A 25,180-nucleotide genomic window follows, 5' to 3' on the forward strand; every position below is an offset into this window, starting at 1 on the left:
TCAATAATATTTTTACACAATTTCTGTACAATGATAGGTACGGATGCGAGGTCCGCATCTCGGTACAATCAGATATTTTGCTAAGCGATATAGAGACCGCGATGGTAACAGACTGAAAACATATATTCGAGTGACATTTTGATAAATCATTATTCGTTATTTATACAGTCAAAAGTAATACCTAAACATTATATTCCAGTATATTATTATATTGAACGAGGCAGCGGTTTAAATACGAGTAGCTGTGAATTTTATTTATTATGACAGTCATAATAAATAATGTGATACTATGGGAATAGATATTAGATTAATTTTCCATTGCGATACCGTATTTAATACCGCCAATCAATCTGCTGACACAGGTTTGTTTACCGGAATATGAGTCGCTGGAAATTTATTATTGCGGTCGAATAATTTGATACATTGAAAATAGATATTTGATCAAATATATACTGACAGCTACACATCTCTTAGAAGCGTTTTCAAATTATGTGTGTTTATAAAAAAAATATTAAGTATATTCTTAAATTTTGTGAATTATTAGTTCGAATTAAAAAAATAGTAGATAATATACGTTTTTCTTTATTACTGTATTCGGACTCATTTATAAATAAATAAATTATTACAAAAATCATATTATTGTATTCGTATCATTCATATTTTAGTACGGAATATTCTTGAGTATGGCTCCATTATCTGGAGTCCTTATGAGGTTTCCTATAAACTTGTTTTAGAGCGTGTTCAAAAAAAAATTCCTCGTCATCTTTATTTTAAAGTTAATAATTATAAACCTTTTGACACCATCTCAAACGAGTATTTTCTGACTAACTTTATTCAAGACATGCTCTCGCTTTTCATTCTCTTGAAGCTCGTAGGTCACTTCTGCTCTTAAAACATTTTTTCATGCTCTCACGTGGTCTCGTTTTCAATCCCGATATTCTAGAAAATTTAAATTTTTACGCACCCGTCAATTACATGCGTGGTCGCAGCCATGACTTATTTTGGGTGAAAGCTGTTTCTCATGTCAGGCTCACCAGGCACCAATAGCGAGGGCTGTGCGGCTTGTCAATGCACTCCCTAGAGATTTAGATATTTTTGACGATCATTTATACATTCTGTTTTTAAATCCAATTTTATTGTTTAATTTGTATTTTTTTTTATTAATATTTTTTTATTTTATTTCTTTTGTATTCAAATATTTTTGCTTTGTTTTTTTTCTCTATCTTGTTTTTTCTCTGATTATTTGTAATTTTTATTCTAAATGTCATGGTGTGGACGTCCTGAATTAATAATTTTATTTGTTATGTTCTCAACGTGTCTTTTTTAAATAAATAAATAAATAATTTAAAATTTAATAAAACATTCTGGAGTAAAACAAGTATTGAGATTGGACCTTTTCTCAAAATTGTAAAACACTTAAGTAAACTTAGACCTAAAGATACATGATATTGATTAACTATCTACATTTATTTTACATCATCAATCATTTAAATAAGCAGTCGTTGTAAAAAATATTTATTTAGAGGTTAAATGCACACTGGTAGAAAAGCGAGATAGTCCCTAGTTTAGAAAGTGAATTGATATACAAAATTAAATATAACAAATCAGATAATGCAATACACGTGTTCACAAATCGGATCGCTGCGAGAGAATGCACTTCCACTGTTGCATTGTTGCAGTCTCGAAGCGTTTTCACAAAGCAATTTGACCTGTTGCCTGCATTCATTCCTTGCCATATAAGGAAATGCTCAGTGCATCAGTCCTGTATGGAATATGTGTTGTTCGACTGGCGTTTGTTGATAAGACTTGCTGACTCTCATATTTATCAGTAAGTAACATATTATATTAATACTATCGACTGAAGGTACTTGATGGAATTTGAATTTAAATTCTAATGGATTCAAGCTCTGTACTATTACATTTAAGTCGTTTTTTGCGACCCGGGTTTCGCCTTTCGGCATCTTTAGGCGCCGTGTACACTCACCAAAGGTAAACACACACTGGCAGTGTGAGAATTTAAGTAACATATTGTTTTTTGGGACATTCGAGATATGAGGATTGAAAATAAAGACATTGCAATGCTATGGATTTTCATTAAAATAGCATTTCATGTCTTTTTAGAAAACCGAGATGTGAGAGAACATAACGTTAATTTGGTTTAAATCAAGTATGTTGTAATTTATGTGTTTTAAGATTGCCAAGCTGTGAGAATTTCGAGGAGCAAACGTCACATTGATAAGGTTTTTCACCAGTATGCGTCATTTTATGTATTTTCAAACTACTGAGCCTCGAGCATTTGAATGAGCAAACATCGCATTTAAACGGTTTATCACCGGAATGTGTTTTGTTATGTCTTTTAAGATCACTGAGCTGCGCAAATTTAAACGCACAAGTACCGCACTGATATTGTTTTTCGCCAGTATGTGTTTTTTTATGTCTTTTAAGAACACTAGGCGTTGTACATTTATACGAACAAATATCGCACTGATAAGGTTTCTCACCAGTATGCGTCATTTCATGTGTTTTTAGATTACTCAGTTTTGTAAACTTAACTAAACAAACAACGCATTGATATGGTTTTTCGCCTGAATGTGTCATTTTATGTTTTTTTACATTACCTTTCTCAGAGAATTTTAGCGGGCATAAATCACATTGAAATGGCTTTTCGCCACTATGTGTCTTTTTATGCCTTTTAAGATCACCGACCTGTGTAAATTTTAATGCACATATATCACATTGATGTGGTTTTTCACCAGTATGTGTCATTTGATGTCGTTTCATATGACTGAGATGCCAGCTTTTAAACGAGCATACATCGCATTGATGTTGTTTTTCGCCAGTATGCGTAATTTTATGAGCTTTAAGATTACTTATATACGCGGATGTATATGAGCATACATCGCATTGGTATGGTTTTTTACCACTATGTATTACTTTATGCGTTTTAAGATGACTGCGTTGCGTAAATTTAGATGAACAAATGTCGCACTTATACGGTTTTTCTCCCGTGTGTGTCACTGTATGTCTTTTGAAATTTCTGCGGCACGTGCTGTTAAATGGGCAAATATTGCATTGGTATTGTTTTTGACCGGTATTTGTGATTACAATTGCCTTAGAGATTTCAGACTTCGCGCATGCAATTTTGTGAATATTTAATGTACCTGAGGATTCAACTATAGCGTAGCAAATGCCACATATAAAATTTTGTGGAAAATGTATTACTCTTTTCAGCTTAATACGAACGACCTTCGGTAAAGATGGCGCCAGAAATTCGTGTTTGAAGTTTTGGTTAAGTGCAATTATTTCTGAACGCTTTAACGTCTTTTCTTGAATTTCTTCTTTAGAATCTTCGTACTTTATAATGTGATTATCTTCTTTTTTCAATGCATCGCAAATGCTGCTGGCAAGTGAATTCTCATGCTCATTTTGACGTCCCGTTAAATGTGACAGCGTAGAAATCTATAAAATGATTCCAATAATAATTGTAGTATTGGATTAAATATTAGGTATACAAAAATAATACATTTCTAACAGAGGGAGGCCCCAGGGTAGTCAACCTTTTTATACCTACCGCCCAATTTTGTATCTCTGTTAGAAGTAACATTTTCAAACCGCCCACCGGTTCCACAGTAATGGTGATTTATAAAGTAGGGAAGTAACTTTACTTTATAAAACTTATAAAGTAGAGTTACAGCAAGTAAAAGCATATAATATTAATTACTTACCAAATACGTTCTGTCAGACTTTCGCTAAGTTTGGCAGAATAAATCTTTTTAAAACAACTTACTGTAGTTAAATCTATCTTTTTATTTATACGTTGCATACATAGAAGTATGAAGTCTGATGAAAATACATTTACTTAGTGAAATTAATAATGATGAAATTTTATGAAAACATAATGAAAATGTTTTTAAAACACCTACCGCCCACCATGAAAGCTGGAACGCCCACTAGTGGCGGCAGGCACCAGGTTGACTACCCCTCGATAGGCAGACCTAGTCTTTGACCCGATTAGGCGTGATTTCAGATGTACATAGTAGCAAAACCAAAAATGAATATTTCAAACTACCTGTCTCCACCACATGAAAGTTTGTAAAGCCGCCACTACGAGTATGTTATAATATATATTCTAGAGGATTAAAGTTTTCTTCTATTCCATTCCAGTCGTTTTTGCAACCCGGGTTTCGCCTTTCGACATCTTCAGGCAGTATGTGCACTCACCGAAATGTAAATACACAATGACAAGGAATACATTTAATTTCATTTATTTTGTTAACTGTCAATTCATGGTGGAACTGCATTGAATTGTTGTTTAATTCTAACTTGTATAACAAATTAATACAATAAATCAGGTAAATACTTTATCGTCTACCTATTAGGTCAAATTATGAATAGTTGTAGTGTTTGTAAAAAACCCCTATCACTAATAATACAATCAATAGGTGTATACTTTGTCAAGACCCTAATAATTGCTCATTATATAATAATAAATGGTGAGTGCACATCGAGCCTGAAACCCGAAACCCGGGTCGCAAAAAATGACTCAAATGGAATAGTACAAAACTTAAATGCATTAGAATTCCTTTTGAATTTACCTACTGAATGGAATTTGAATTCGGTCCACAGAAAAACTAAGACCCGGCTCTATAAAACCGTAATACGCACAGTCGTTGCATACGGGTGCGAGTCATGGACGCTAAATATGAAAGCAGCGGAAATGGTAGACTGCTTTGAGAGAAAGATCCTGAGGCGGATAAATGGACCCATGATTGATGGTGGGGGTGGAGAATTAGGTACAACACGGAACTATACCGCTTATACCAAGATTCAAAACTCTCTACCTTCATAAAACTACAAAGGCTTAACTGGGCAGGTCATGTCCAGCGCATGCCTGAGTCACGGATACCGAAGGAGATCCTCGAAGGAAACCCAAGGGGAAAGGGCTAGTGAGAAACCCATGCACACGATGGGGTGATTACATTACAAAAGATGCCAACCAGCTGCTCAAAATCAATAACAGGAAAAGACGTGCAGAAAACCGTTTCGGCTGGCGGATGGCGGTGGAGGCCAGGGATCGACTTGAGCTGTAGCGCCATCGAATAAAAAAAGGAATAAGAAGAAGGTACCTTCGGTCGATAGAATTAATATGTTATAATTATATCGCCAAGTGGAGCCATAAAAAAAACTATTTGTACGAACCTGATCTGTGGGCCTGGATTTTGAATCATCGCCAGATAGATTATTTTTATAATTGAATTCATGCACTGGATCTTCAGCAAACTCATCTTTAATGTCGACTTTCTCGTACTGATTCTCAGATTTAATTTTGGTCAGATTCGTCACTGATTCCTAAAATATGTAATTACAATCCTATTAGATTTTTTTTAATTACAATATGTTTACCTACATTATATTATAAAGCCTATAGAAATTTTTGTTGCCACATCATCAAGACTACAAAATATACACTACATACTTACCTGGGTTTGATAATCTTATCACAATCAGAGGATATAACAATTAAAAAATTTAGGCATACTTATGCATCTGCCGATAATATAGTCGGAGTAAACCAAATGCCTAGGTAAGTGAAATAATTGTTGCAGTCTTTGGGTTCCGCGTGACGGTCGAAAGTTAATTATATGGGGTATATAATGTTTGAGGCTTTCACGGTTGTTTTTTATCGTAGTAGATATCTGGGTTTCCACCGTGTCCTTTGTAGGCTCGTTGTAAAGATCATAATGTGGTGAAATGAAGTGTAGGTATATGAATGTAAACGTTGCTCTAAGAATGTCAAAAGGAATCCGATTAGCTAAGAGCAAACGTTGCTCAGAGTAATGTGTCAATCATTACGACCAGAAATACCGGCATGAATATTGAATTTTGCTGATAGTGCGGGAAGCCATGATGTTCAACAAACCCAGATATCTACTACGACATATGGGATATATCTGCGAGATATTTGTAAAATATCTGTAAACTTTGTTGGAAAGATATTGTAAATCGCGTTAGGATTCGTTGTCTTTTCTCATCGTATAATTATTGATATTTTATGGTCACACACAATATATTATGATTCAAGCACCATACTACTACTTCAACATGTTCAAACCTTAGAGAATCATATAGGCAGGCCTCTACAGAGTAAAGGTTGTATTAACAGATTTTGTTTTTACGAGTAATGGATGTTAGCCAGTTGCTCAACATAGTAGGTCCATACTCTGACTCCAAACACAAATTGAAAAACAAAGTGTATATGCCAGATCCAGGATTCGTTGCTGGGACCCACGACATTATAAGCTGACGCTTAAACCGCTTGGTAACACTGTTAGCATAATAGAGTATTATTATAAAATGACAAATTCGAATTGTTAATATATTTCGTGTACATTTCTAAGATTAGTAAATTCAGCGAGCCATAATGACATCTACTAATGTTTGTTTGTTTTTTTTTAGAATTATTAATAACCATGTCCTTGCTTTTTCGAACAAGGTGGTTGTTAGTAATTTTGAACAATCACAAACACACAGGCTTTGAGACAAACACATAAATATTGTGTCCTGACCGGGAATCGAACCCAGAATTCTCAGGCGTAAGGCCGGCGCGTTATCCACTGCACCACGAGAGACGCCTCATCTAGTCATGTTATGCAAACTCTAATGATTATTCAGGTTTAACTCTTAAAAATTCTACAAATCTTAATTTCGACCTTCACAGGGCATTCGGGGCCAGAACAAAGATTTGATAGATAATACGGCTTATCCAGAACAAGGACATGTAATTCAATTTCGTCGTAAGCCTTTATAAAATGCAACTTATTCTTCTTCTTTTACCCTCTCATGCCGCTGCATAGGGCAAGCACAAATTCGCACCACTTCCGTCGGTCCATCGCCAACTATTGCGCCTTCCACCATGTCAGACCTGCAGCGCGTAAATCACTTTTGTAGCACCGCTGCAGGGTGAGGGAGGGCCAGCCACGACGAAGGAACCCTTGAGGTTATGCCACATGCACTCTCAAGCGGCATCCGAAAAATATGTCCCAGTCACGTAACGAGTCTATTTGTGAGTCCCACCATCTAGATTAATAAAGCCTGAGCATAACTTTCTGCACAAGCAACGAGTGGTCTACTTTTCAGCTGTCAAAATCAGATCCTAGTTTGCTTGACATATTGATTCGCCCCTTTTCGTCTCAAATTGAATTTTAAAAAATTCTCAAATCAAATATATTAAATATCAGTGTTATTAATGAATAATATACAATCCTGCTATTCATCAGCTGTCAAAGTCAGAATTGTCCTTCACACAAAAACCAGTGGTAATATCGATTTCCAAAAAATATGTGACATTGATATATGCAATACATTTGTAGAAGGTGTGTAAATGCTAGAGTATTATTTATCATGAAACTTAGGTATCTATTCAAATCAAACCATTCCCTGTGTGCACAAGACAGACGCGTCAGTATGAGCACTCTATAGAACAATGACATGCAATGACCGCTTATACATAGACAATACCGGAAGGGTCGGAAAAAATAGGACCAGTCATTGTGAAGATATCGGCTTTCTACTTGAGTCGGCAATGGACTCCCTCAATCACCGAGAGCCAATGCCACTAAGAGAAGAACATATGACATAATATATAATTAATGTACCGGATTAGCTGGCTTGTAATCCGCATACGAACACCCAGGTCGGGGTTCTTCATCATATAATGGGTGAATTGGATCCTCAAAAATCTCGCGCTTGACCTCAATAAGCTGAGGATTAATCTCCGATTTTACATCAGTTAGGCTCCCTGCAGGGTACTGAAAGAAATATGTTATCAATCATATTATACATGCAGCAGATGTGATCTACCTACAATCAATTAATATCATGTCATTCTTTAACTTGAACAAACACAGAACAGATTAATACGTAGAATTCCGATAAGATAGATATATTCACTACACTACAATTTGATGCAGGGTTGTTAATGTTTGAGTGCAGGGCCATCTTTAGATTAATAAAGCCTCAGCATATCTTTTTGCACAAGCAACGAGTGGTCCACTTTTCAGCTGTCAAAATCAGATCACAGATTGCTTGACATCTTGATTCGCCCTTTCCCGTTTCAATCTGATTTATAAAAAAATCTCAAATCAAATATATTAACCATCAGTGTTATTTATAAATAATATACATTCTTGTTATTCATCAGCTGTCAAAGTCAGAATAGTCCTTCACACAAAAACCGGTGGTAATATCGATTTCCAAAAATGTGTAGCATTGATCTATGCATCACATTTGTAAAAGGTGTATTAATGCTAGTGTTTATATATCATAGATTATTTATTATTTAACTCATCTATAAGTGAATACGACAGACGCGTCACTATGAGCACTCTACAGACAATGACATGCAATAACAGGTCATCCATAGACAACGGGAGGGGTGGAAAGGTAGGACCGGTCGTGAATGTATCGGCTTTCTCTTCAGTCGGCAATGGTGAGTGTCATGCGAAAATAATCCACGCATTATGCACGTGGAATTCTTCATTACCAGGATCTTGCTACTCCTCAGGCCCTTCGCTCACGTAGAAACTAACATCGGACAAACTGGTTGCTGAGGGAACTCATAAACTGGCCAATGACTGACGCTTCGCACACGGCGCTACTGAAACCCATTTACAATAATAATCTCATACCTAACCTCAAACTGTTAGGCCCATTGTCATTCCTACTTCATTCTAAGCTTTTTTCGTAATATCTTTACCTACGATTAAGAACTGTCTTACCTATAATTTAAATTAAATAATTAAGATAAAAAGTACTTTCTATGTAAAACGTTTTTAAATTTTCTGTTAAATCATATAAGTTTGACAATTCTATGTATTAATAATTTAGGACAAATAAGGCAATTGTCAACTAATCATTTTTTTGCTATTTTGCAACAAACAAATATAGAAATCTGAAATGTCATTTTTATTTCCATAGTAACGCACGTATATATATTAATAATTTAGTTGCTAGGACCACCCCCTTAGCAACCAATAATAGTGGATTGGATTATGGATTTCTTCCGAAATAACTTTTCATACAAAACAGAATTAACTGACAATGAATTTAATTCTACTTAAAGATGGCTAAAAGTATTAAAATAATGCATTGGCACCGTGTTCTGATATTTTCTAAATGTTTCAAATGTCTATCTAGTCGGAAAGTTAGTTAAAAATCGATTGCAAGATTTGTACTGGATAAAAAACAACCGGACAAACAAGAATACGAGCTAAGAAAAACGTTGTAAAATCAGTTCGCCCATCTGACTTGTTATTGCTTGTTTAGTTTAATTCATTGCTACCAATTTTGGTAAGAAAATGTGGTTTTTCATCGAATCAATTAATATTGGTACCACTGTTTTAAGGGTGACAGGAAACTGAGAAACCGGGAGACTAGCATGTCGCGTCTCCTCGGTTCGATCACGGACGTTTTGATACTGAGAGATTCCAGTCTTGCCGTCAGCGAGCTTCCAATGAAATACATTAGCTAGATACTGGAGTTTCAGTCTCGTCTTTTTTTAGTATTCACATGAGCGGATGGCCTATTACTTGTCAAGACAAATTAAATCACAGAATGTTTGAAAAAACTAACCTCAGAATTGCATTTAGCTTTCTCTTGCTTAATACGGATATCGGTTTCCGGTATGTATGGATGATCAAGTATTGGCACATTAAACCAAAGTTGGTCTTCTTTGTCAGGCACACGTTTTAAATCCATATTATTTAAGTATGAATATTTTTATATGTTGACGATGTGACAGGAGCTCTTGATACGGTGATGCAATTACGACTCAGTGTTGCCATCTTTTCAAAGAGGAAAGATAGTACAGAGCCTCCAAAATAATTATAGTATTTGGGGAAAAATATAATACGCGTTGTCATATTCTGTTGAAAATGTATAGGTTTTTTGTTTCTCAGAAAAAAAATAACAGAGAATTTGAGAAACTCCGAGACCCCTTTTTATTTAGTAAAGAAAAATTCAAGAAATTTCATTTTACACCAAAGTCAAGGGATTTTTTACGTTTATCGGGCAAATTTTTTTTCCAGTTTTCCAAATCTTCTAATATTGCGAAATTATAGTACTTTGCACCAATTTATCGAATGGAAATATCGAACTTTTAGTACTTTTCACATATTTTTTCATATATTCAATTTATTCAGTAAAATTTTGCAAGAAGATGTTTCAGAATATTTTTGGCGTATCCTGAAATAAAAATGACGTCGCAATTGCGAAAAAACGCAGCTCAGAAACAATAATCATAAGACGGTGACCAAAGAGGACGTCACGAACCATAGAATAAAAATAATATTGAAAAAAGTTTAAGTAATTAATCATATTAACAGGTCGCTACTCCCGAAGACATACACGCCTAGTATAGATACTTGTAAAGTATGTGATACATATTATATCATCAGATTAAGTGTGCAAATGATTTAGAAAGGAAAGCTGAACTTAATGGAAAAAAAATGAACACTTGACTAAGGCTGATGAATCATATAAGAAGAAAGACACGACAAATTGTTTTCTAAAACTAGTCAGTCCACTCGAATACTAGTTTTTGATTTGCAACAATGCCTGCCCACACCTTCCCTAAATACCAACATAGTGGACTAACAGATACCGCGAGCTGTTACATGTGGCATGAAGGGATTGCTGTAGCTATGGGAAATGAGTCACTTAATGAGGACTCCAACCGAATAGGTTAATTACGGATAGTGATTTGTTCGGACAGATTAGGTCAATTGTGTCTTTTGTAGCTGTAATAAAATGTATAGTACTAGCGCGTACGAATTACGGAATCTCGTCGCCACCCCACACGTTTCTTCCAATACTGCGCGCGCACTCTAGTTCAACGGAACGAAATATTCAGTTCGCCTGGCAGCGTGTCCTTCGCACCCACGTTTCTTCCTATACTGCGCGCGCACTCTCGCGAATCTCGTTCGCCCCGAACGACATATTCCGTTCGCCGGGCAGCGTATCCTTCGCACCCACGTTTCTTCCTATACTGCGCGCGCACTCTCGCGAATCTCGTTCGCCTCGAACGACAAAAACGCCAGGTGACACGGGACCGATTTGTTCGCTGGCTAAAGATTAGTTTTAAAAGATTCGTTCGTTCGAGAACGACGCATGTCTAGATTGCTGGTCGGAGATCTGATAAAATAGCATCTTGCTTCGTACAGTATTTGCAGAATCTTCCAGCAACAGTAACTAGCCTATTCAGACGCATGTCCAGGGCAAAACAAAAACGTAAACTTTTCTTCAGCATTGATTGTACACAGTATTTTATCACCAGACATACAACATTCAAATTGCTCCCCTGAAAAATAGGTAAAACGACCATTATTATCTGCTTTTGCCAAATAGCCACAGAATTATACTACGGTTGGCAGCACCGTTTCGACGGTTCTGTACGATAGACAATGTTGCCATCGTTAATAACCGAAAATAAAATTATTAAATAGGTATAAGTAGGTACGCGGTCAAAGAATAAGTACCTACTCGTGTCATTACCTATTATTTTCTTTTGGTGTTAACTGTCAATTTATGTGAAAATGCATTGTATTCTTAATTTAACACCTGGTTGACTGTTCTTACAATGACTTCTCGAAAGCATTTGATAAAGTCGATCATGACATCCTGATGGAAAAACTTAACTTAGGCATTGGATTGTCAGATCAATTTTACATGACAACAATATTATGCCATTTACATTCAGCGTGCAATTAAAATGAATAACATACTTTATTTGAAATAATATAAAATTAATATAAACACTATAAAAAATCATTTTGTATAAAAAATACGACACGATATAGGTACCTACATAAATTATAACGATTTTAAGCTAGTGGTAAAGTTGTTACATGCTTATCTAATTGCGTTATAATTACTATTGCTATCGGTTTTAGTATAATAAAATAAGGTAGTTATCAATAATTAATCCCTCAATTCCTGGCGCGAATCCATTAGATACAGGTTCAAGTGTGTTGTATTTTTTAAAATGCGTATAAATGCATGAGATATTTTCAAATTATGTATGTATGTTTTATATATTATAAAATGTTACATTCTCAAATCTTGCCTTATTCGTTGAATAAAAAAAAATGTAAAAGAGGCAAGAAAACAAATCAGATGAAATGCCGGAGAAGAGCGTATCATTTGACGTATACATTATTGTAACAGAAATATTTTTTGACTGTGATATGAAAATCACAATCACAAAATGAATTGCATTTGTTGCTAGTATGAGACATGAGACATGTATGGGTCGTGGGTTACCTGATCTTCAGAGCACACCTGTCGACCCGTCTCGGCCTCCCGAATCGGCAGCCATCTGTATGCTTTGTGAACGAAATGTTAGGTTACCTTTAAATTATAATCGCACGGCAGAAGGCGCGTGGATTGATAATAATTGCAAGACAAGTGTAAGGAATACAGAAAGACGGGAGCCACATTCTTGGTAAAGCGTCATTGACATTTAGCTACTTTACAAGCTGCTTGTTGGAAAATTTAAAATCGAGCGAGTCAGCTAGTCCGATTGTGATGATGACACACAAAACTTTCCACTCGCTCAGAAGCAAACAAGCTAGCGAGTTAAAACCGTCATTTTTTGTACTATTTTGACAGGACGTATTGAGTAATATGTTTTTTGCCGGGAGGTCGCCACTATCGCTTTACTGCACAGACGCAGATCGCCCACACGCCAGCATATAGCGTGTAAAGTAGACCTGCTTTAACTTTTCCAGATAGATTGTTTATAATCTGCTTGTTAGCATGTTCAATGATGACACTGGGCGAGTTTATAAGCAGCTTGTAAAATAACTCAATGTCATCGAGACTTAAGACAGTGAAATAAAACTGGAAAGCAATAAATTAAGAAATGAAAGTCCATTAAAGAATTTAACAATGGTATATTCAGTTATAAATAGCAAACAGCATTGAAACAAAATTATAGAATAGGAATATTTAAGAATGGACGAACTAAACTGAAATGGCAAGGAGATTATAAAATAATCAATGCTTCTACAGAACGACAATTATGCAAGAAACAAGACAAAATTCAATGGATCAGTACTGATAAAAAAAAAATGGTGGATACTAATATTGGCCTTCGGTAGCCGATGGCGGGGGCTTCATTGGGACGTCCTTCTCGGTCAGCAGTCGGTACTAATGCCGGCGCTCCATTGGCACGGAAGTGAGACGATTTACAGTCTTCGGACATTTTTTTGGCGTGGAGCACCCCAGATCTGCGGACTTTTTAATCCGCAGACCAGGCTCGTTAGATATTTGACATTAATACGCAATCATTCGGACCGAAAAAAAATCTGTAATTGTTTTAAATACCTTTATTGATTAATTTGTTAATTTACACATTAGAAAATGAGTGATTTATCAATTACTATTTTTTTGTATTTATGAAATTCATAAAAGAAAACGTAAAACTTGTGTTGTTTTCATTGCTCTATTATTTTATACATATAAATAACACAAAATTGTAGGATTATCGGAAGACATTACGATAATCGCAACTTTCGACAACTCGACTTTTTTATTCGTTCGTTGATCAGTAGCAAAGCATATACAAGTCGGACGATTTATTTTCCTTGGACTTTTGACTCGCCAATGGAGCGCTGGCATATGATAGTTCTTCCATTCCAGATAACGCTTCAAATCAAGTTCGCGCCGGCGCTTATGCAGTTCGTCTAGTTCGCGCAGTATATGAAAAAACGAGGGTGTGAGGCCACGTTGCCAGGCGAACTACATTTGTCGTTCGCCGCGAACTAGATCTGCGAAAGTGAGAGCGCAGTATAGAAAGAAACGAGGGTGTGAGGACGCAAAACACAAAAGACACAATTGACCTAATCTGTCAGAGTCCCTATTAAGTGACTCATTTCCCATGTGTAGGCTTTTAGCCCGTGACATGACACTCGTCCAACTTGGTCATAGATGATTGATAATGTTGCCAGTCAGCGACTGAATTAGTTAGTCATGTTTATAAATGAACATGACAACATGTTATATTTCATATAAATGTTCCCGGCCAAACGTAATCCACAACAGCTGTTACGTACGAATAAGCGGACACGACGTTCTGAGATATTATTGATTATTGCATTAAGATCATTCTCTTCATTCATCTTGACAGTATGTATTTTGTATGCTTCTTGAGATAAGCGATGTCCAATAATTTTAATAAGCAAACATCGCAATGCTATGGGTTTTCACGAGTATGTTTCAATGTATGCCTTTTGAGACTTACCACCTGCTTGCATTGATATGTGCAAACATCGCATTGATAAGGTTTTTCAATTGCATGTTTTAGTTTATGCTTTTTGAGATAAGCGATTTCAGTGAATTTCAATGAGCAAATATCGCAATGATGTGGGAATTCACCGGTATGTATCATTTTATGCCTTTTGAGACTTATCATCTGCCTGCATTTATATGCGCAAACGTCACATTGATATGGTTTTTCATCAGTATGTGTTACCTTATGCTTTTTGAGATTACCGATGAGCGAGAATTTTTTTGAACAAACATCGCAATAGTATGGTTTTTCACCAGTATGCGTCAATTTATGCCGATTAAGACCATTCGCGTGCCTGCATTTATATGTGCAAACATCGCATCGATATGGTTTTTCACCTGAATGTGTCAATTTATGCCTTTTGAGATTAGCAATGAGCGAGAATTTTTTTGAGCATACATCGCAACGATATGGTTTTTCACCACCAGTGTGCATATTTGTATGCCTTTTTAAATTAGAGACGTTCGAAAATTTAAATGAACAAACTTTGCATTGATATGGTTTTTCGCCAGTATGTGTCATTTTGTGTGTTTTGAGAATACTGGCGAACAAACACTGAAAAGAACATACATCACATCGATACGGTTTTTGGCCAGTATGTAAATTTTTATTTGTTTTGAGATCATCGGTTAATTTTAACGTTTTGGTCGTCATACACGAAATGTTATGTTTCTTTAATGCACTCGAGGATCTGAATATATCGTAACAAACACTACAAATAAAATTCTGCTGATAATGTATTAGTTTTTTCAACTGAATTTGAACCACCTTCGACGAATTCATTGTCAGTAACTCTTGTTTGATATTTTGTTCATCTATAGTTATCTCGGAATGACGTGTTTTCTTATCTCCGATTCCTTTAAGTGCAGATTTAGTGTTCTTACTGGGATTACCCCCTTTCATGTTTCCATCGAAAACCACGATGGGCATATTTGTACTCTCACAGATAATGCTACGGCCAGTATCCTGTCGCTGAGTAGAAATCTATAAAATAATTATAATAATAATTGTATTAATGGATTAAATGGCATAAAAAAAATCGGTGTGTGTACTTATGTACGCACACCGATTTTAGGAGTTATACTTCTTTGGCGTCACAAAACAAAACTTGTGATAAACTAGATTTTTTGACTAGCTCTTAATTATCTTGTTATTCTTAGTTACACACTCAAGAAAAAGCACCGCTTATTGGAACGCCGTTAGTTTATTTCTATACACTATACACAAAGTTATATTTATTAGTAAATTATTATTTTATAATGGTTTCTAGTTGTTTTTAATTTTAAAGCACCAACTATCACTGACGTTTAATCGTTTCGTCAGCTGAATGCAGAACTAATCTAACTCACATTTGAAATATTTTGCGGAAGATTTTTTTGAAACAGCCTACTTCAGTTATTTATTATTTATATAGACAAGTGTATGCACTGATTTTCTCATCAATAATCCTCCTAAAATATGATGCGTACATTTATCTATAAAGATAATAAATAATTTCAGTAAGTGGTTTCAAAAAACTCTCTCTTGAAATATTTCAAATGTAAGTTAGAATAATTCTGCATTGAGCTGACGGTTTGTTTACGTAAGGGATTTTAAATGGCCGACAATACTAAATTTGATGCCTAGGCAACGTTTATTTCTATACACTTTAACTTATATTGCGTGGTAAACCTGAATTATCTATAAACTTTGTAGAACTTAATATGTATATCTCATTAGGATTCGTTGTCTTTTCTCATCGTAAAATTGATATTTTATGGTCACACACAATATAATACTATCCAAGTACCATACTACTACTACTTCATCATGTTCGATCATTAGAGGATCACATGTGTCTACAGAGTCAAGGTTCTGTTAACAGACTTTTTACGAAAAAGGGATGTTAGCCACTTGCTCAATCTATTAGGTCCATACTCTGACTCCAAACACAAATTGAAAAACAATGTGTATGTATTTGCCAGATCCAGGATTCGAAGCTGGAAACCACAACATTATAATAGAATATTAATATGTTTTGTTAATTTGTTAACATGAATTGTTAATATGTTTCGTGTAAATTTCTAAGATGAGAAAAGTCAGCGAGCCACAACGAGATCTACCAATGTTCTACAAACTCTAAAGAAAATTCAGGTTTCACTCTTAAAGATACCACAAAATCTTCATTTAAGACCTTCACAGGGTATTCGAGACTGAACGAATATGAGATGGACAATACGCTAACCCAGAATAGGGACATGTGATTCAATTTCCTCGTAAGCCTTTTATAATTTCCACTGAGAGAATAAAATATGACTTTACAATGAACATACCTGATTAGCTGGTTTGTAATCTGAATATGAGCACCCGGGCCGAGGATCTTCATCATATAATGGGTGAATTGAATCCTCAACAAGCTCGCGCTTGACCTCAACAAGCAGAGAATTAATCTCCGACTTTATGTCAGTTAGGCCCACTTCAGGGTACTGAAAGAAACATTTTATCAATTATTACATTAAACATGCAGTAACTGTGATCTACTTATTTTCAAGTATCAGGTCGCTCTTTTCTAACTTGAATAAACGTATTATATTTCGCTGTCGACACAGCGTTATAGCACATGTTTAAACATGTGCCTAACCAAAAAAAAAATCGTTTTTTTAACGGTACATGTTCAAATACGCGCGATAACATGATGTTACTTCCTACTTCAATTATCGTTTGTCAATATTTATGGCTACAGTCGTATGTTGTAGCTTAACCACTGGGAAATACCAATAGAAATGGCGTATTTCAAAAAAATGATACCTTATTCTCAATAATTATTATAAAACAATCATTATTCCTAGGATTTTTATCACATTGAATGGTCAAATACATGGCTTATAATCAGTATCTTTAGAATTATCTTTAAATGTGGTAATCATGCACATTTTTTGAATAATAAAATGCCAAATTCTTGTCAAATTTATGATCACAGAGATTATAAATAGATTTTTTAAGCGTAAATATTTCACTATACTAATGTTGACATTAATTTTATTTTACTAAAGGTTTTGTAAATGAAAAAAAAATTAAAAATTTATAAATCTAAAAAATCTTAACACATGGATGTACTGAAATATTACTATATTCTAAAACATTAGATCGAGAGGTTAAAAAGAATACTATTTTATGTATCTAATAAAAATACTTTATGCAGTCATCAAATGTTTAAAATAAATATAAAAGAAAATAAGGCTTCAAAATTATAAAAATAGATTATCTAATACGTTTTAGGAATGTCCAGGCTATTGCTTTGAAATTACCATAAAACCTCCATTTTGACCTACGTTGGGCATGTGGGCTGTTAAGCACTTCAGCCGCCACGTTAATCTTTCATAATATCATATGATCAACTGAAATTGTAATATCACCATCATCAGCCGTGGTCAATTCACTGCTGGAAGGCCTCCCCAAGCTTCTTCCAACTCTCTCGGTCCTATGTCATTCGCTGCCACGTATTTCCGCCGAACTTTATCAGTTCGTCAATCCAACGGCTTTTAGGGCAATCCTGTGGCCGTTTCGTGTCCCTTGGATGACGGCATTTGTCCAGCGGCCGTCTTTTCGGCGAGCAATGTGCCCACCCATCTTTATTTCAGCTGTTTGGCAACATCTATTACATCGCGTACTCCTGTCTGCTTCCTAACCCATTCGTTTCTCCTACGGTCCTTTCGCGTGATGCCCATTATACAACTCTCCATGCCTCGCTGTGCAACCCTTAGCCTTTGGATATATCTCTTGTTGAGGGTCCACGTCTCACAGCCATACGTGAGCACGGGCAGCACACATTGGTTGAACATAGGTCATTCTTGAAGATACTATTCAGACGTCCGAAAGCACTCCATCCCAGCTTTGTTCTGCTAGCAATTTATGTCTATGGGCACCTGCCCGTCTATGGGCACCTGCTATCCGAGATAGACGTAGCTGCTGACTTGCTCGAGTTGGGTGCCATTAATACAGATAATCGCAGGGTCCGAAAAGCAGTTCCTCATCACTTTTGTCTTTGAGTAATTGTAATATGTAAATTGTAATATAGTATGTATTAATCTTGAATTAATTATGTCAAGAAGCATATTATTACCTTAGCGACGGACCTACATCATTGTTGAATAATATTCTTTGAGATATTACAATATGGTGGAATACACGATTTGTATTTGATAGCAGTGAGACGTCATGTTATTATTGGTATTAGCTCGCTTACCTAATTTACGTTATCGAAATACTTTAATAATGCATGCATTACCTACATAAAAACTTCTTTATATAAAAAAAATCGGTGTGTGTACACTTGTACGCGCATTAGAAGTTATACTTATTAGGCGTAACAAAACAAAAACAAAACTTGTGATAAACTAGATTCTTCGACTAGCTCTTAAATATCTTGTTAGATACACACTCGAGAAAAAGGACCGCTTCTTGAGACGCCGTTGGTTTATTTCTATACACTTTAACTTATATTACTAAATTACATTATTATTTATCGTTGTTTTTATTTTTAAAGTAACAACTGCCACTATGACGTTTAATAGTTTGTTTACGTAAGGAATAACAAACAACAATAATAAATTCACTGCCTAGGCAACGGAACAATTATAAACTATAATATTATACTGTATAATCGTCACGATTGCAGTATCATTCTGTGGCGTAATGGTGTGCGTTCAACAATCGGTGGTTCGAATCCAATCGAGTGTGTTTTTTTGTGTGAAAAAATAAATTATGCGTTACATGTCACACGCCAAAAATACACTCTGATCTGACTTTCCAAACGCGACTAAAGAAGTATAACTTCAAAAATCACAGCATGTGTGTACATGTTTAAATGGTTTGGATATAAATTGAAACATGCGTAACTACAATAATACGTGTCTAGACATATTAAATCACAGGACTGTTTGTAAAACTAACCTCATAATTGCATTTAAAATCATCGGCTTTCTCTTGCTTTACACGGGTGTCGGTTTCCGGGATGTATGTATGATCAATTATTGGCACATTAAACCAAGGTTGCTCCTCTTTGTCATACTCGCGTTTTAAATCCATGTTTAAGTAAATTTGTAATGTGGGCGATGTGACAGAAGCTGTCACGATGATGGAATTCGACTATTCTCTACCATTCGGTGTAAAGTGTTGCCATACTTTACACCGAACTATAGTAGACAGAAATAAATTGAAAGTGAATAGATAGGTAAGTAGACACCCAGCGCCATCTTTAGATTAATGAAACCTGAGCATATATTATTATCTTTTTGCACAAGTAACGAGTGGTCCACTGTTCAGCTGTCAAATTCAGATCCCAGATTGCTTGACATATTGATTCGCCTGTTCTCGTTTCAAATTGAATTACTTATACAAAATTCTCAAATCAAATATATTAACTATCAATGTTATTTACAAATAATATACATTCTTGTTATTAATCAGCTGTTAAAGTCAGACAAGTCCTTCACACGAAAACCGATGGTAGGTAGGTAATATCGATTTCCAAAAAATATATAGCATTGATAAATGCATTATATTTTTAGGTATTAATACACCTTCGACTTCAATATTGATAAATGCAATATCTTATCGCTTAGTAGAGCCTCGCGAGTATTTTTTTTTCAATATTCGATGCATGACAGAGTTCGTTCGCGAATACCATCTGCAAGGGATCTTTGCAATGCGTTTGATGACATTTTAGTGGTCATAATATTATAGCTGTAATTTTGTAAAAAGGCAGTACCTAGGTTTCGTATTGCGTACTTCCCGGATCTTTTCGAATGTTATGTTAAAAATGTGTCGCTACATTTCAAAATCAGCCAAGTCCACCTTTAGGTATTTTTTATTTTTTTGTGAATTGCTGAAGAGCTACTGCTTTCTAACATTTCTGCATTATCAAAATGTGGAATTTATTAATTTTATATATTATTCTATACTCGAAATAATATAAACTTCACCCTTGTGACTGTATTTGAGAAAACAAAAGGCTGTTTTCCTCCTATTCATCTATTATGGACTTGGCTGATTTTGAAATCTAGTGACACAATTATAATATCTATAATTGCTTAGGTTAGAAACCGGCCTGAGAGTGGGTCGATTTTTTGGTCACTGCATCAGTTGAAATACGACCATATAATGGTGGAGCGAATTCAAAATGTTTAAGATTAAAATATCAGTTGTGACTCTTTTATTTGAGTGTGTATGGATACTATACGTGGCTTTATCCAAAATGGTTTCCTCTTAGGTAGGTACATTTATATTCCACAGTAAACACTAGGACTAGACGATATTATTTATAATTTCTAGCTGAGCAGCTGGCTCTCGTCAATCTATCTCGCTAGGTTTTGCAGACAGCTTGGCGTCCTAATGAAATGCTGTTGGATATTAATAAAATTGTTAAATATGCATAGACGGCACCATTGTTTCCCTTCGGGGTGGATTTTCATTCCCTTCTGACAGTTTGACATTTCGCTGATTTGTCAGTTTTACGATTTGCAAGTCGTAACTGCCAATATAAATTTGAGGTCAGATGCGTAGTTTAATCTAGAGTCTGGCCTTCAGAATGTCGCCTGATACCACCTCAGGCTGCTAGGCCTAGCAGAATAGCTGGCAATCGCCGATTGCTACCACTGACATTTTGATACAATGTGTGTAGGTATATAATTAGTGTTTCGTAAAATCACGTAAATTATATATCTATAATATATAGGTACATATTTAAATTTGGTAGCCGTACTGAGAAGCAATACGGTAGTATAACGTTTCATAGTTAAGTTTATAATAATAAAATCGATATTTAACTGTGCGTTATACGTAAGAAACACGGCTTCATTTTGTCGAAAAATATACGCTCTCTATATCATTATTCCTAGGTTGATGTTTGGAGAGTCAATGTTTGTGCACCTTGTCAGTATTACTAAATGTATGTACACATACGGCATGACCATTTTAACAACATTTGCCGCAGCAAACATTCATCAGGCAGGTCAACAAAATTTCTTTCACACACTGACTCATTGACGACTTTGCTGTCAATTCAATTACTTCAATAATAATACATTATGGTGTATGTATTATAATAGGTATACTCCTTTGTCCATGACCGATTCTAATAGTATCAAATCTTGTTTAACTCTGGTTCCAATGTTGAAGCTAGATTTGGTATAAGTAAATAAAAAGGATTTCAAGTTATAGGTATGCATTTATATTTTTTAAAAAATCGATGTTTTTTAAAACTAAATATAAAATATATTAAAACTATGAATTAGTCAAAAATCTTTTTTACGCATTAGAGAAAACTTAATAAACTAAATTTTAATAGTAAATATTATGACATTAAAATAATATGCAATAATAAGATGGGACCCTTAAACAAGTTTACATTTAATGAGATTTTTTTCAAAACTTCTGTTTATTTTTGACTTAAATAAAAAATATTTTTTAAATAATGTTTTTAGATACATACACAATATTTATAAATTAATACAGTTTAAATGTTATTGTAAAATATCAAAAAATGTCTTAAATTACAAGCTTCGTATTTTTTCGCTAGGTGCCACTGGCAGGTAGAGGATTCGCCTCAAGCCGCTCGGCCATTGTGGGCGTTATTCGATATTATTACTCAAGCCGACTCTCATATCTAAAATCGGCTGTCTCCCGCACACCCGTAAATAAAACCTTCTAGGATCGTCGATCCGGTGTTGCAAATGAAGACTGCACCCATCTACCAAGCGACAGTTGCACGTAACCTCTCGAAACGTATAGCAACATGGATGCGGCGATTGGCGAGTCCGTATTCGGCGATTTGCTTATAGCAGCACTGCTAGATGTTTTTTCAACATAAAAAATCGCATTTGACAAATCTGCAAGCTTCATTTGGCAACGCGTGTTTTTTGAATAACGATGAAGTTACTTCGCTGTATTCGGCACGTTGTAGACGGGGCAAGTTGAGATGTCAGAGCCGGCTTAGGATTCGTGTATTTATAAATAGACAACGGATAAGAATATTAAAACAATACGTTCGATTTCAGATATCTACAGTGTAGGAATGTGTGATTTAAAGGGATTTTGAAAGCTAAATGGTTCTTTAAAAAGATTACATGAAATGTTTTATATAATACATGTATTATAAACGTACGTCACAATTTGACAAAAGCGACTTAGTCTGTTTTGGATAGAACAGCGTAAGAATAAAGATTTTGACTGGAATCACACTGTTTTGAAATAAACATTGAATTCCTAATTGTTTTTATTTCGGTTTATTAACTGGAAGTAGGATATGACTTATGAAATAAAATAAAAGTAGAAAAGATGGTCCAAATAACAGGTGGGTACAGAATGCCTACATAAATAAAATCCGAATTCGACTGTATCAGTGTATTGCAATGACATTAATATGGACGAATCATCTGGAAAAAAAATGACACCCACTTTTTTGTCGGGTCTGCCGATTGGCATAATCTGTTCTAACGCCATTACAATAAATGTGATATTGCTATAAATTCCCGTTGCTTATTGTCGGGTCTGCCAAATGGCATAATACATATTTTAATATCAATATCGTTCGCTCAAATGAACATTGACACTAGAAACACTGTTCTAACGCCATTACAATAAAGGTGATTATGCTATAAATTCCCGATGCGTGATATCGCATAATGGAAATTACGAAATTTGGCACGTGACGTCTACTATAATACATGTGCGAATGTCGCTATGCGCGAATTTACTTGCTAGCTACTGTACTGAGTGCGTTGTCCATTAATAATGTCATTGGTGTATTGACAATGGTGGGTGACATTTACAAGATATTATTTTTTAAACGGTGTAAAATCAAATTTTAAATGTGACAGAAGAAACATAAGAATAAAAAAATTAAACCTGTACATAACAGTCTTCTTTCATTTTCAAAAAAGGTAGTTCCCACGCCCCACCCTGTGTTATGAAAAGAAGACAGGCAATATACTATAAACAATACATTCATCCAATAACAATTCGTGGTAAACTTTGGAGCAACTTATTTTAAAAGAGGTAGGAGATCAAATCAGTTCCATTCGACATAATATAAGTACAAAATTAGACCCTCGATGAAATGCTGGAAAAGAGCGTATCATTTGACGGATACATATTGATACGGCCACAAAATGCGGGCCTTCGATGTCAATTCTACGTCACTACGTTCTACGAGCCTATCTCGAGACAAAGCTAAAAGAAACATGTAATAAGTCCCATAGTTTGGTCTGAGTGACTTACGGCCACTCAGAGTGAAGAAAAATGTAAGTACTTAAAAGTATAGAATTTAAGGTTAAAAATAAACAATTTTATGTGAACAACTTATGCGATATCATTAGCTAAATGCTGTAAACTAAAGCTAATTTATAACTGTAATCTTCTTTGCATTATATAAAATTATTTTGTGTGTGTAATATTTTGAATCCACGCACGAAAAATATAAGAGTTTGAAACGCTTTGTGATAGAGGTAGAAACCTCTTCAGTAAATAAATCAATGTGAGTGAGCGAGGCACTCCTCGGAGTAGAATTAACTAATGAAAATACTTTAAATAACTAAAATATGGTATCGGATAAAGTTGTAATAAAAATTGAATGATTAGATATTGTAATTATTGGCTGCGTATACCTAATGTAAATGATAAATTAGATTTTTTGCTCGTAATTAAGTACGTACGTATTAAGTACATACTTATATAGTAAAAAAATAGAAAGATAATTATAAGTTTATCTACATTACATATTAATTTTTGCAAAAATAAATATACGCACAAGAAATAATGAGTAGGTGAAGGATTATTATACGTAATAAGCTCTGGTTATTTCGTAAGAAAATAAAATCGATAACGTGTTCGATCACAGAACAGATAATAAATAGAATACCGATTGGCTATATACAATACGCCGCAAGTTGAAGCAGGGTTTTTGAATGTGTGAGTGTCCTACGAAAATGAAGCACGCATTATGCACGAGCAATAGTGTGTGTAATACACCAACATTAAATGAGCGTAAATGCATAAACCGAGAGCAGTTTTCAGTATTAGATTTACAACGTATTGTTGACACGTGTGTAAGTTTAACCCGGATTCTTCCTTACTCGAGACGGTTACCTGCTATCGCCTTACCCGTTGGGTATTTCAGTTCACATTATTTCTGAGTTCCCTGTGTTCGATCAATTTTTGGGCAATGTAAAATTTTTAATAGAAATGATGACATTTGTATAGCGTACGATTGGCTGAATGGGATTGCAAGGGAATGTCGTGTCGATTCCTCTGCAGACAAAAAGTTGAAAATATTCACTGGGGAAGAAAAGTCGAGATTTAACCGGGTAAATAGTGCTGCATTCAATGCATTTATTTGTTTTCCGTGAGAAAGCCCTTGACACGATTAGAGTTCGAAAGGCCTTTAAGCGTAAATTGTGTCGATTATCCCGCGTTCGATGTAAACAATTGCATCATCTTACGATGACGTCACTCATCATCAGCTGCGCATGGCAGTTGGTTTCAAATACCTCATCGAAGACTAAGATACTCAGATCAATAGTCGTCAATCTATGAGGACAGTGACTCTCACCTCATAAATTTGTGTGACGTAATATATAATTAAATAAATAAATATAAAAATAAATATAAGTAGATATATGAATAATATTAAGTGGTCTAAAATAAGTTTATAATAAATAAATATTTTCAATTTATTTGTAAAATAAAATGTAAGTGTTAAGCTATCTAATAAAAATTAATTAATAATTAATTTTATTAAAGAATAATTAAATAAATAATTAAACAATAACTACGAAGACTTTTAATTTAAATGGA

The 25,180-nt window shown here is 34.8% G+C and overlaps 1 protein-coding gene and 1 long non-coding RNA gene across 2 annotated transcripts; both read right to left on the reverse strand.

Annotated features, from left to right (window-relative positions):
• Positions 1-680: 680 nt before the first annotated feature.
• LOC147077230 (uncharacterized) lies at positions 681-9,813 on the reverse strand. Its single transcript, XM_085941467.1, has 4 exons — positions 9,631-9,813; positions 7,656-7,808; positions 5,200-5,349; positions 681-3,459 (listed from the first exon to the last, which is right to left on the reverse strand). The coding sequence occupies exons 1-4, from the start codon at positions 9,754-9,756 to the stop codon at positions 2,164-2,166; spliced, it is 1,725 nt and encodes a 574-aa protein (XP_085797593.1). The 5' UTR covers positions 9,757-9,813; the 3' UTR covers positions 681-2,163.
• A 3,119-nt stretch (positions 9,814-12,932) lies between these two features.
• LOC147077231 (uncharacterized) lies at positions 12,933-19,495 on the reverse strand. Its single transcript, XR_015069788.1, has 3 exons — positions 19,280-19,495; positions 16,660-16,812; positions 12,933-15,331 (listed from the first exon to the last, which is right to left on the reverse strand). It is a non-coding gene; the product is annotated as an uncharacterized LOC147077231 (long non-coding RNA).
• Between the last annotated feature and the right edge of the window lie 5,685 nt (positions 19,496-25,180).

Source organism: Rhyacophila brunnea, unplaced genomic scaffold (assembly GCF_057557595.1).
Source record: "Rhyacophila brunnea isolate RB1 unplaced genomic scaffold, BYU_Rbru_1.0 scaffold_13, whole genome shotgun sequence".
Lineage (NCBI taxonomy): Eukaryota > Metazoa > Arthropoda > Insecta > Trichoptera > Rhyacophilidae > Rhyacophila > Rhyacophila brunnea.

What these genes read in the sequence shown, in the direction of transcription:
- LOC147077230 (XM_085941467.1), bottom strand. Translation starts at nt 9,756, where the DNA reads ATGGATTTAAAACGTGTGCCTGACAAAGAAGACCAACTTTGGTTTAAT. An exon ending in AAGCTAAATGCAATTCTGAG is followed by an intron (nt 7,809 to 9,630) that starts GTTAGTTTTTTC and finishes TATTTCTTTCAG; the next exon opens with TACCCTGCAGGGAGCCTAAC. An exon ending in ATTACAAGCCAGCTAATCCG is followed by an intron (nt 5,350 to 7,655) that starts GTACATTAATTA and finishes TACATATTTTAG; the next exon opens with GAATCAGTGACGAATCTGAC.